The following is a 13,608-nucleotide window of genomic DNA, read 5'->3' on the forward strand; positions in this document are numbered from 1 at the left end:
TGTGCTGACCGAAAGAAACAAAAAACAAAATAAAGTAGTCAATAAATAAGAAAAATAATCAAAATAAAAAAGTATATGGTAACAGACATTCAGTGCAACAGATATCAGATTTTCTCCAAGTGACAACTGAACACTCCTTGAGTAGAAGACATCATGCAAGATATCTACTGTATGCCCATCAGCAGACATTGTGAAAACACAAGGTCAAATCACACATCAGAACAGATTTTTTTTTTTATTATTATCTTATTGCAACCTGTTGGTGTTACACTGTTTAATGGTGAAAATTGTCAAAAAGGAACACTGTTTGCTGCATAGTTTATGTACTATGTATACATGCTCCAATAAATAATGTTGAACAGCAGGTAAGCCATGGGAAATATGACTCTGGAGTAGGAGTCGATCATGTAGCTGTTGCTCATAATGAAGCTGAGATTTAGCTTTAAAGGGTCTTTGCGGCGTAGCCTGGTGCCTTCTGTGGGTCCGGAGACAGTAGAGTTTCGAGACTGGGTGTTCCTCTCTGTATTTGGGGTGCTGGACACCTCTGGAAAAGAAGTCAGGTCAATGTCATTGTCATGGAAACAGCCGTCAAACGCCATAGCCTGGGTGGCGTCGTAGGAGTTGGGGATCTGAAGCAACATAAGAAAAAGAGGAGAGTTCAGATGGTAGGAAATTATTTTCTGCCAGACTAAGATGAGGATTTTAGAAGATGCTGTATCATAGGCCACATAAAACTTAATAGGAATGACCTTTGCCCTCTTGAGCTTCTTCATCTCCTCCACTGTGGTGAAATAGTTGACAGCAGCGTACTCGATGACAGACAGGAAGACAAACAGGAAGCTTGCCCACAAGTAGATATCCACGGCTTTGACGTAAGACACCTGTGGCATGGAGGCTGAGACGCCAGTGATGATAGTGGACATGGTCAGAACCGTAGTGATGCCTAGATACAGAAAGCACCAATAAAACACACAAGTATTAAAAACGTTACCTCACAAATAAGCAGTTAGAAAGCAATAGGCATAATGAAATACTCAAGTTGCATGTTAAAATTGGCCTTTGTCCTAATTAAACAAATAAGATCAATCATGTAATTAGTGAGCTACTGGGGTGCTGGTAGGGAGAGCCAGGCAAAGTGTTTTCCCCTGTTTTCAGCCTTTGTTCTAAACTAAGCTAAACAGCTACTGGCTGCTCTTCATGTTTGGCAGAAAATAATGAGAGTGGTATCAATCTTTTCTTTAAATTCTTGTAAAAAAGCAAATAGGCTAGTTTTCCCAAATGTCAAAGTATTACTTTAAATAAAACAGAAAAAACTAAGTGTGGTGATATTTTTGTACCGATTTTAGATAAAAATACAAGTTCTATAGTATTTTCTGAATACATATGTCAACATGTGTTAAAGGCCACATTGACACTTGGTCCCAGTACCCAGAGAGACACGGGCAGGTACGGCCCTCCTGTCTATCCAGAAAGACACCCAGGACAGCATCACCATTAGCATGGTGGGAAAGTACGTCTGAAGCATGAAGAAGAAGATATGCCTCCTGAGAATGAAGTTTATGTAGAGACGATTGTACGAACCTAAAACAGAAATAAATACAGAAAGTGGAGGTAGGGGAGGCAGGGAGAGAAGCAGGGCATAATAGGGTGGGGCAGCAGAGAACAAGACAATCACTGCAAAAAAACACAAGACCAACAGGCAGAACCTAGAACTTAGATGAGAAAGAGATTATTTTCTGGGGCAGATCTGTCTAGAGCTGATGTTATATAACAATCTTAAAGCGGATAGGACCTCAAGATTATTTCACACTGAAAATCTCCCTGGCCCTATTTCTATCCTTCTTTCTCACACTTAAAATGTGGCAGTAGAAGCATGCAGTGTTTCAGTAAGTAGGCTCAGCTAATTCCCCTTTCGTTATGCTAAGCTAAGCTAACTAGCTGCTGGCTGTAGCTTCATTTTAAGAGATAAGGTAGGCCAACAAGAAAGTAAACATATTTCCCCAAATGTGCAATTATTCCTTTAAAGAGACAGTTCAGGATGTTTAGACCTACAGTGTTACTGATACTCTGCTAGGTGAAAGTGCTCTGAAAAGAGAAACCCAGTTTTATTTAGTTATTTTTGTGGACATGAACCTGATGCTGTCATAAACTAGTCATCATCACACTTTTCTCACTGTTTTCTGTAGGTGTAAAGGTGAACAAAATATTAGAATGGATATGTAGGTATAAACGTCTAAAATGTTCTTTTTTCAGAAAAACAGTAGAGATTGTTGTGACATTCACTGTATTTAGTTTAAATAAGGAGCTCTCTGATTGTTCCCAAACTGGGTTCAACTCAGAGGGGCCCTCAAAGCCCTGACTTCACATACCAGTACTGCTGTAGAAGGCAAGCCCAAAGGAAGGCTGGAAGTCTTCAATAAAAAACTGAGAGAGCACGATCTCGTCAGTCCTTAATGAATCGTTCCCGTTCTTCCAGTAGAGCATTAGGTCGTTCTCATTGTAAGCATCTTTAAGAGAGAAGAGAGGGGTTGTAACACCTTTACATGTTGGCTCTCATGGATGTTTTTCTCAGAGGAAAGGAGCGGGCACACAGAAATGGGACTCCTGACTTTACTCTGAGAACAGGATCCGTGCTTAAATCTATGTATGGTAATCATAGAGAAAAAGATAAGGATTAAGGAGTATGATTCATTTAGTCAAAAAGAAGGTGGCAATGATTACTGTGTGTTTCTGAAGTATACAACGCACTGGACACTGTGTGTTTTTGCCACATTAGTATTTAATATTGTTTTTGAACAGCAGCATGGATCCCGTTGTATGCAATTTAATGAGCTTAGCAGTATTACTAGCCAGTGCCTTTTAAAGTATAAATCAGTGTACTTAAGGTTGCGTGCTTTCCAGCAAAACATGCCAAGCAAGCACATTAAGTGAAGTCAATTTTTGTGCAAATTTAATGCAACAAATTAGACATAATTCCTCTGAAAAACTGCTTTGGAAAACTTATCAGGCATTCACAAAAAATGTCCCAACTGAAGTTTGATACTCACAGCTCTCTAGCTCCAGAGAGCAATTCTGTGTGTCCAGAGGGAAACTACTGAAGTCCATTGAGCAAAGTGCAGTCACAGTGATCCTAAAACACAGCTTACAGTTAAAGAAACACCCAGACAAATCAAGCAATTCAGCATCTGCTACTGTGTTTTCAGAAAATCTTATATTTATTATAAGATGCTTAGGCTACATTAATCTCAGTCATCTAGTAAGACGTCAAAAGGGATCTAAAGCAACATTACTGAACTGATGGTAGAGCTGACATGAATTTGTTGATTCACCACTGTGTCTGTGCCTGACCGTCTCTGTCAGAAGGATAGCACAAAATTCTGGGCCCTCTAGAAAGGCATTTTCTATTGGCCCCTCCCCGCATCCACAGCTGTTCATTCTAGTATCTTTCTGGGCCCTCCTCACAGATGGCCCAAGGTACTCATTCCCCCCCCAGTCCGACGTCCCTGGGCTTTGTCGCCGTAGCAAACTGTCAGGGATTATGCCATACTGTTGACATCTGTGGCTGAAATGGATATGATGATCTGAAAGCGTCTCATATTCCTTTCAGGCACTGCTCACTTAACCTTACATTCTAGTAGATTGTTTTCATTTCTTGGATGATATTTTAGTATTATTTAAATCATGACTCATGGACTTAGAGTTATGTGTACAGGTAAATTTAAAGAGAGATTATGTAACCTTTTAAAAATAAAAATGTCACACTCTACCTTTCACCAATATACAGTTGAATTCATATGCATTTGTGTATACTGTATACGGGATTTGCTGTTACAGCCACACCGCCATGCTGATGTTAGCAAACTGTGTAACTCACACAATTTATACATTTTGTGGAACGTTATGAATGCTCTTCTCTACTTTTCCTCCCTTGTTATGCAAAATTTTAACATGTCACAGATGCACACAATGATGTCTTTAAATCAACTGAGTAAATATTTGGGAAATAAAGTCAAGTTCTCAGTGCCATTATACTGCAACCACCATTTGTGGCCATGACAGGCGCTGTTGCTGTTCAGCAAAAGTTAGTCTTGCTTTTTTTATTCTTGCTTTGATGATAATCTCTTTATGAGTAACGTAAAGAGAAACTATTTTTGTTTTACCTGACACTATAGAGGATATTGCCGTCAGGGAAAACCCTCAGCATGATGTTCTCCATGGTTGTGTCATGGATAAAAGAACGCTTGGAGTGTACAAAGAACACGTCAGGAACCCAAATCTTCTTCACAAGACGTGCGTCAAAGGTACGACTCTTGTTGTTGCTGGAGGGGAAGGCCAGCCTATCGTCCTGCCAGTAATGCCTCAGATACAAAGTCATGGTAAAGTCCTGACAAAACAAACAAACAACAACTGTGGTGCTCAAGCCCAGCAGAGAGAATGAGATATTATGTACTGGTTAGACAAACTGACAAAACCCTATAGTGGTACGTACCATGTTCACTTCAGATATGCTGTCAATGCTCTCCACCTGGACATCAATACCGACAGGAATAGCCGTACCTGCAAAAGGTCAAACGTTGAAATGGATCAGCTTTGAGCAACAGCTGGATCACATTCTCTGTGAATCGTCTTCTGCACATCTGTCAGAGATTATTCATGTGTAAATCCCATTGCTGAGCTATACAACAAAAATTACATTTTACAGACTACAGAAACAAAAGGTTGATGGAAGGGATGACATCATGCTGGTTCTTAAGCGTGAGAGTTGCAATCATTTCATCTTTTAATACATTAGGCTACAACATCACTTCATCAGTTATGATCTGATATGGTTCACACATGAAGCAGTTACCCTCATCATCATGTCTACAAGTCTGCTCACACTGAGTAAGCACAAATAGGCTGCAAAATACTTGTTTTTTATATATTTTATGGTAATTGACTGGGTACTATGCTGTTTCAGAAAAATTACAAAAACGTTATGTTTGTAAAAGATAACTAATTGTTCTGCTTTTAATGTGCTCACTAAAACAACCTACATGGATATAAATATCCCTTACGTTATGTAGGTTACCAAAACACTTATTTGTTAAAGTTAGGCTCTAACTGCTATTTCAATCAGTCTGAAGCCTATCCCAGAATGCATTGAGACAAACAATCACTGACCCTATCAGTGTGCCTTTTAGTTCATGTGTCCTGGGGTAGAGCCAGACAAATACTACGAGAAAATGTCAAAAGGGGTCAGAGCCAGGAAAAAAACCAAGGCTTGTTATTGCTATCCTGCGTTGGCCCGATTACTGAAACACTGTAACAAATAGGTTCAACTGAGACTCCAAGCACATATGCCAGCGCTGGCTGGATAAATCCCAACATTTGGTCAAGAAACTGAAATGTTACAATGCTATTTAAATACCACTACATTGTACTCAATAAAGAACCTATGTAGATTGCTTTTTTGGAAAGTGGTGTTTGAAAAACATCTAACAGAATCCCCACAACTATGTATGTTGAGGGACACATCTCTTGTGCCACGGACTCAGCCCACATAGGCTGAGTCCAAACATAGGCTTGAAAATATGATCGCCATGGTACATAACGCCCCAAGAAAAACTAACCAAATATGGCAAATGTTTACATTAAATGTTAAACATCTTGGAGAGGCCGCAGGGTACTTGTGGACAGGATGTGTATATATGTACACATGTATATACCAAATATGTGTATGCATGTATATGTATATATACGTGTGTATCTAGGAATTATTAGCGTCTGTCTGCCCTTTTTTTGTATAAAGTTTGTACGTTCAAATTAATACAAGCTAAACATAAAAAATGACCTATGTAGTGTCTTTATGTCATAGTCCAATAGCAGAACACTGTAAATGTATGATGTGTACTGTAAACATCCTGTTCTCACTGTGCCATTATCTAATGAGGGTTAGCACTCAGAACCATCAGTCTACGATTACAGCAGAGAAGGGAAATGGGGGGAGGGGGAGATTACATTGAGCAGGTAGGGTCCTAGAGGTCTGGGAGTGTTATTTTTATTTTTCCCAATGTTAGGTCACTGAGGTTATAGATAAGCATGAAACTCTCTAATACCAACAAAGAGTGACTGCAGTGAAAGGTCAGAGGTACAAGACTGTAAATACAAACCTGAAGGACTGCAATAAGCAAGGCAGTGGGAAGCAATCCCAACACATTTTTTTTGACTGGATTTATCTTCATGATTCTAAAACTAAATGGTTGAGTTTAGGAATCAGTCTCATTCACTAAGTGTCTTCAAAAAATTGGTCAAAAGTGACTGGGGTGAACTCTTCACCTCCAGTAAAGCTGTCAATTATTTAAACAAAATATGGTAGAGAAGTACTAGATTGTGAGGATCTCAAATGTGCAAAAAGAAAATCCATGTGTACCAATGTTGGCACATTGGTACACATGAATTAAAGGGTTTATAGTGCAATCAAGCCAACCACCCACACTAATGATTTTGTAAGACCTTATGCAAAGAAAACATGATGACAGAAGAGATGACACAGGGACATACAAACCAACCATAGATATGGGAGGTCTGTTATAGTCAACTGGTCACAGGACAATTTTTGAGAGTCACAACTCCTTGGAGGTTTGTACTCAGAGAGGCCTGTTATTTGGAACGTCTGCTGCAGTTACTTTTCAAGAATGGTGTAACCCTACTGAGGATTGAGACTTCAAACCCTTTCTGACTGGAGAAAAGAAGCCTTCGAGTCAGTCAACGTGAAATTGGAAAAGAGAAACATGCCGTGTCTGAAGCCCCAGAATTGTTTTTTTTTTATGTTAAATTGTTTTTAAAATGATTCGTGTACACAATTTACTTGAATTAAAAGCAAAAACAACATTAAAACAAAATCTAGTGCTGAGCTTTGAGACACAGAAATAATACAACCCATGCAGTATACAGATTTGCTGTACATTTTCTACAATCTCAGATATGGAAATTAAAATTAACATTGTGGTTTTTTGTTTTTCTAACGTCAGGCTTTCCTTCCCCCCACTGAAATAAGTACGCAGTTCAGATTATTTTATCTGTACCACTGTCTGCAGTCATTGTCTCACGCGGCAGACAATCTAGGTCACAAAAGGTTTTTTTTTGGTAGACGTAATACCAAAGACAGCACAGTAACCTACAATAACCTTACTGAGTTGCCAGGAAAGCACACAGCCTTTAGAAATGATAAACTAAAATAAAAAGAAAGAAGAATAAGTGGAATTAAATGTTTATACTGTATACAGATAGACAAATAGATTAGATTTGTGTCTTACTTCCAAAGCCGGGCCGCATTGCAAAGTCATGGTCTTCAATCCGAAGCAGCTGCTCAGATTTAATTAGCAAAGACTTGGTGCTGTCCAGCTTTTTCATCTTAAGATCCACCCTTCTGAAAACCCAAGAGAACAATTAACAGCTTAACGTAGAAACTCTTTCTCTATCTCTATCTGTCTTTTTCAAACACAGACACACTTGAAGCAGAACTAACATTTGGTCCAGGGAGTTGGTGATAGTCAACTGAACTTGCATCCAAAGGCCTTAGTATAAAGAAAATGCAACTTCTTTACTGATCCAACACAATTGTAACTGGGTCGGACATATTGTGGGACCTCTCTTGTGTCCCTTGTGTGCTTTGACCTTATTTTTTTGAAAGGCCAATCTGTCTGCACTGTCTTCTATAGAACTCCTCATGACAAGATTCATGTGAACCAAAATATACTGTTTAATGATATTATTTATGTTCATTATCATTTTCCAATTGCTAAGCGGTATGTTTAACAACATGTTGACTAAGACTGAATATCATTTTATAATAAAAAAGAAAGTCAGTGTAATGAAATGCACAGATCACCTTACACCTCACAAGATATATCACCTGCTCTCACCTTTCCATATGTGTTGGTCCGTATTCTTAATCACATTTGTGATGACATTGTAAAGAAGCACACAGAAAAGCCTCCTGTAAAGCTACAAATTAAAGTTGCCAAAATAAAAAATTTCTAGCAGAAGCTGCTCCACAACAATGCAATAAGTCACACACATATCCCACTTTGGCTTACCCTCCATGCTTCTGTTTGGTGTTCTCTCCGTATTGTTCCTTGTGTCTCCTCTTGTTCGGAAGGTGGCTGCTGTTGTGGCTGACGGGCCACAACCAGGCCAAGCACATCAGTCTTAGGCCCAGGAGGGCCACTCTCATGGTTAAGCTGGAGCTTGAAAGATGAGAGGAACCCAATCGTTCCTCTCACTGCGTCAGTGTCTTGCCCAGGGAATGCCACAGCTGTCCCCGTGCTCTACCAGCACGTCCATGTCCCAGCAGCACTCATTCTGCCCCACCACAAACACACCAAGCTACTTCTGCATTATCCTGCTGCTTCATCTTCTCTAACATGGAGAACGTCCGTCAGATATCCAATGCAAAGACATCCCCCTGGTTGAGTTTGCTTGCCACTGTGCCATCCCTCCGCTTACGTCTCTTGACACATCATGTTGAGCCGACTCCCCACTGTCCCCTCCCCACTGTCCCCACCCTCTGATTTAAAACCAAATATCAATTTATTCCTATAATGACAAAGGAATACCATTAATTCCTCTCTAATCTTCTTATGTGTGGTTGGTGAAATCTTTCGGTAACCTACAAACTGGAGGCAGCAGAGGGCGGGGAGAGGGATAATACAACCAGCAGTTTCATCATCATTCTGAACAGATAAAAATAAAAATCCTGTGGCTTACTTGTATACATTGCAGGATTTTCCCTCGAGTTGTACACTACGGTGGATGGAGGTTGGATCCCATCCAGAGCCGGATACAAGCACATTTCTGTGCCACATCTGCAAATGTTGCACTTATGAGCGTTGACTATTATTCCAAAACTGAGGCTCTGTACTGTTTTTCCCCTTTTCTAAATTTTAGAACAAAAGGATTATGAATAAAGTCGGTGTTAGTGTTAGTCCAACTGCTACCATGATCCCATGCAGAACAACAACATGGAGTCAGATCATAAATTGAGACTTGAAAGGTTTAAATTAAAGGTTGTGTATTCTGTTTTTACATGTTTGACAATATTCACAGAACTGCACCTTCCTTTTGTGATCCAGCATTTAAATCTTGTTGAAGGCCACAAGACCCCCTGCATTATGGAAAAATGGAAAAACTAAAGCAATGCTTAATAATATAATGCAATCCAGTTCAATCACAAAATATACACTGAAATAAATATCATACAGCGGATTTAAGTCATTGAACATTATGACATCTCAAAAAAAGCATTTGTTACAAGGCTCCCTCTTTGTACGATACTTACGTGACAAACTACATGTTTATGATTATGGCATTTTTTTAACCCCACTGTGTCACTTCATCACTTCATGATCACATCCATGATGGACACTGCCCCACACAAGCAGCTGGCATTCATTGACAGCGCCACATCAGCTTCTCCCTGATTGATGAGGAAAAAAAAACAACTGCTGCAAGTTTAGGGGGGCTGCCATCATGCCCATAACGTATACGTGCGATGTTTCTCAAAGGAACTTATTTTAACAAATTCAAAAATGTAAAGGAGACAAACAATGATATCGCTACTACTAATACTACAGAGGGCATGGGAAATATCTAATAATTCAAGTATCAAAAAAATGATGAGGAAAAACAATAGGCTCAATAATGTTTAATGATACTGTATTAAAGCAGGGATAAAAACCTGGAACAGAGAAAGACAAACTTCGGAATCCACAATAAAATCAAAACACAGATGACGGGAATCCATTGAAGTGGCATGGTGCCTTTAATCTGCGATTAAAGTTGATTGAGGGCAGACACGAGCAATGCTATCTTGAAGAATCATGCACGTGGACCTTGGCTCTCTTGCACATGTGACCCTGCAGCTGCTGGACAGCAGGCGGCCATTCACATGTGGAAGTGACATCTCATCGGCGCCCTCTAGATGTCATCAACTGTCAAAATATGTTTAGAGCTCTGTAGCGCAGCAGTCTTCAACGTTTTTAAAACCGAGGACCCCTTAACTGAGAGAGACGGAGCGGGGACTCCCTACTACATACATTGTACAAAATGAAGTTGCATAATATTCTTTATCTAGTAATGTGTAAGGTGGCCTAAGGCCTCCATACATACCTTTTTGCATTCAATATTAAGCCATTAAAATTGCCTAATAATTGGCACACATCTGGCACAGTGAATCTAATGGATGAACATTATCTGTGGATGGATGTCTAAGTGACTTCAAAACCTTATTGACCAGTAAGCCTATCACAAGTGGGGATTTACATTTGCTAAAAATATTTTAGATTCATGTTAAGACTTTTCAATTTTTGAAAATGCTTAACAATACAACCCAACAAAAAAATTAACAATAATTTTGAGGGGCCCCTGCATTGACTCTGAGGACCCCCTGAGGGTACCAGACCCCCTGTGACACCATGTAAACTTACGATATCTTTGGGTTTTGACAAAAGCTTTTGTTAAAAGTGCTTACAACATATTAAGCATGTCTTTTTTTTAGAATACATCCTTTTTAGATAAAAATACTATGTCTTGTTTAACTTCCTTCATCCTTTCATCCACTTAAATGTTTTCCTCTGGTTTTTCTCCACTCAGCAAGTCACTGTTTTCTGTCATTAGAGGATGTGTGATTCATAGGAATTTCTCCCTTCAAGATAAAGCTACTGAACATTTTCAGACAGCAGAGATGGCATGTACTCATGAATGTGAATACAGTATAACATTACAGTGGGTGTTTTTGTGAATGTTTTCAGTGGCAGTGTTGTGTAGTGAAGCATTCACAATGAGGCTGGTTAAACTTTTACCTGGCTGGTTAATTAGTCTGTGTTTCAAGTGTTAGGAAGGATGTAAAGTGGAATCACAAAGAAACAGTTCACTGCACCCCAAACACTGTTACAGGATTAACAACTCAGCGAAGGCCGTCTGACATGGCAGAGACACACGGACTAATGATTATGCTGCTTATTATCTTAGAGAAATTGTTACTGACAAACTCAAAAGGTATTGTAACACACAGCATCTCTTCCTACAGTTCACAGATGAGGGATTTAATCGTAGCAAAGGGAATTAAATAGATAGGACGCTTTAAATAGCTTGCTGTGTATGCTATTTTTTGCAGTATGTAAGAAAATGCTAAACTGTTTGGTTGGAATGCCTGAGTTGAGATTTATTTTGAAATCATCATAATTTGTCAGCTAATATTAAATCTGAAAAATCAAAAAGATTTGATGGTAAAGTGAGTTGAAATTGGAAACTTTTCTTTGTAATTCTGGCAAACATTTTACAACAAGGGGAAGGTCAATAAGATTTTGTTCCATTGAAAAAGCAGTTTTAAGTAAATAATGGTACTTGTTTTTGCTGACAGTGTACATGTTACTTCATAAAGGTTTTACACTGTAGAAAGCACAAAACTACAATACCACCAATATACTGATGTCAATTTACATAACTTTTAATGTTGTAAATGCCAGACAGGCCACAGTAAGAGCACTGCATGGAAATGCACTAGATTTAATGAATATGTCAAGAAGTTAGTGTAATGTATTGTCAGTATGTGTGAAAGAATGACACCGGGCTTTAAAATTACAGCTGTTGCAGATAACATTAGTTTGCATTGATTTCCACAGCTGCACTGTGTCCTCAGCCCACAATACCCAGCTGTAACAGCTGCACACATCTGGGGGACTGAACAATCATTTAGGGTAAAGTGTGACTGGAAAAAAAAAATGTTTGCAACAAAAAGCTCATATAGTTATTGGACCATAAAACACAGAGGACAGAAACTCCTTTGTAAGAATTTTGCATTTCTTTTCATGCTGTTGTGAAATATCAGAAACTGAACCACAATTAAATGGTGCAAAAAGTCGAGGATTCCTAATTCTGCCACACTGTTGTTGTTTTTGTCGTCGCCGCAGCAGCAGATGTGTCTTTGAGGTCAAATGAATAAAATACTGAAAGCATGAGCAGTGCAGCAACCTGATCACAACAAAATAATAACAATCACAATCTGAGAATTTCAGAGATGGACAGTTGTTGTTCTTTGTGAACTACAGACTTTTAAACGTTGTAAACCCAAAACACCACAGATGTGGCTGGAAAAGCCAACAAAAAATGCCTAAGAATGTGTAATTATTCAGGAATTTGATGGTTACTCTTCTTGTTTTTGTTATACTGTAGAGACTAAACTTAAAAGACAAATTCTGAAACACAAAATTAAAACATGCAATGTATATATCTTAAAATACAGAATTTTAGATACAGATCCAGATAACATTATTGTCCATTAGATTTGCATAAAATGGAAATTTGGCACCGTCATACAGTACAAGACAACGCACCATAAACAACAGTACATAGCAATTGTGCATCTTAAAATCCTGAAGTGAAAAAGTGGTCTAAATGTGGTTCTTCAGTAGAAAAAACAGAAATAAATTCCGATAAGTGTGAACAGCAACAGAAATAAATAACAAGAGGTAAAAACCTAAAATAGAATAGAAGAGAATGGTAAGAAAGAGTATTTGGAGACAAGTGACATGATAAAGTGACAGTGATGTGATAAATAACAGAGTCAACAGGTCTATGTAAACAGTGTGCACCACACTGATGTGGTTAAGTAATGGAACTTAAGTGTTTGCCTGTAATAATATAATAGAACATATAAATGTAAACTAATATTACAACAGTGCATGATGCTCAGCATCATGCATGTTTAACAAAACATATGTACAGTACATTAAATGCAGTCACTACCCACTTATTATATGAAAAGAATCCAGATTTTTTACCCTTTTCACCTAGCTGTTTCACATTAATATTAATCCTGATAATATTATTTTACATCTAAGTGAAATATAACAAAACTGGAACAGATGTAGCAATACGTTTATTTTGATCAGCATAACTATAAACTGTTAAGTTAGAATGACAAATGTATAAACAATGCAGTGCTCTTGAATCTTATAGCTTTATCCTCTCAAAGTCTTGTTACCAGATGCCAACGTCACCTGCATCATCCCTGACGACTGCATCCTGCCTTGTAGCTTCAGACCCACCGGCACTGTGGTGATCCACTGGTACAAGCTGCAAATCCCCGTTCACAGCTACTACTACAACAAGGACCAGTTTGGACTCCAGAACAAGCACTTCAGCGGAAGGACTTGCTTGTTCAACTCCCAAATCCCTCACGGCAATGCCTCCCTGCTCCTCAGGAGGGTCAAAGTTCAAGACAAGGGCAGGTACAAATGCTACACGAGCACACGGAAGGGCAACCAGGAAATCTTTATCAACCTAGAGGTGAAAGGTGAGTAGAATTTGACGGAATTGCAGTATTAACAGTTTTGCCCATTTCACTAATCTTCCATGTTGTTGTGACTTTTTGTCTTTGGTCTAAAACTGATGAATTCAGCACTGATAAAGCTTTGAGTGGTAAAAAGCGTCTCCATTCATAAATTACACTCAGGAACGTGACGACAAGGTGGAACATTACACACTCTTTTTTCCCCCCCACTACTGCCCAGCAGAAAGGCTCTTAGTCTTAACCCTTGTGTTGTCTTTCCATCAAAATTGAAA

General features: G+C 38.8%; 1 protein-coding gene across 1 annotated transcript; it reads right to left on the minus strand.

Moving 5' to 3' along the window:
- Positions 1 to 240: 240 nt before the first annotated feature.
- Positions 241 to 8,218, minus strand: gabrr3a (gamma-aminobutyric acid type A receptor subunit rho3a). The gene is made up of 9 exons (XM_032534305.1): positions 8,082 to 8,218; positions 7,299 to 7,411; positions 4,490 to 4,557; positions 4,161 to 4,384; positions 3,048 to 3,130; positions 2,370 to 2,507; positions 1,429 to 1,581; positions 750 to 943; positions 241 to 629 (listed from the first exon to the last, which is right to left on the minus strand). The coding sequence occupies exons 1-9, from the start codon at positions 8,216 to 8,218 to the stop codon at positions 327 to 329; spliced, it is 1,413 nt and encodes a 470-aa protein (XP_032390196.1). The 3' UTR covers positions 241 to 326.
- Between the last annotated feature and the right edge of the window lie 5,390 nt (positions 8,219 to 13,608).

This window comes from Etheostoma spectabile, chromosome 13 (genome assembly GCF_008692095.1).
Source record: "Etheostoma spectabile isolate EspeVRDwgs_2016 chromosome 13, UIUC_Espe_1.0, whole genome shotgun sequence".
Lineage (NCBI taxonomy): Eukaryota > Metazoa > Chordata > Actinopteri > Perciformes > Percidae > Etheostoma > Etheostoma spectabile.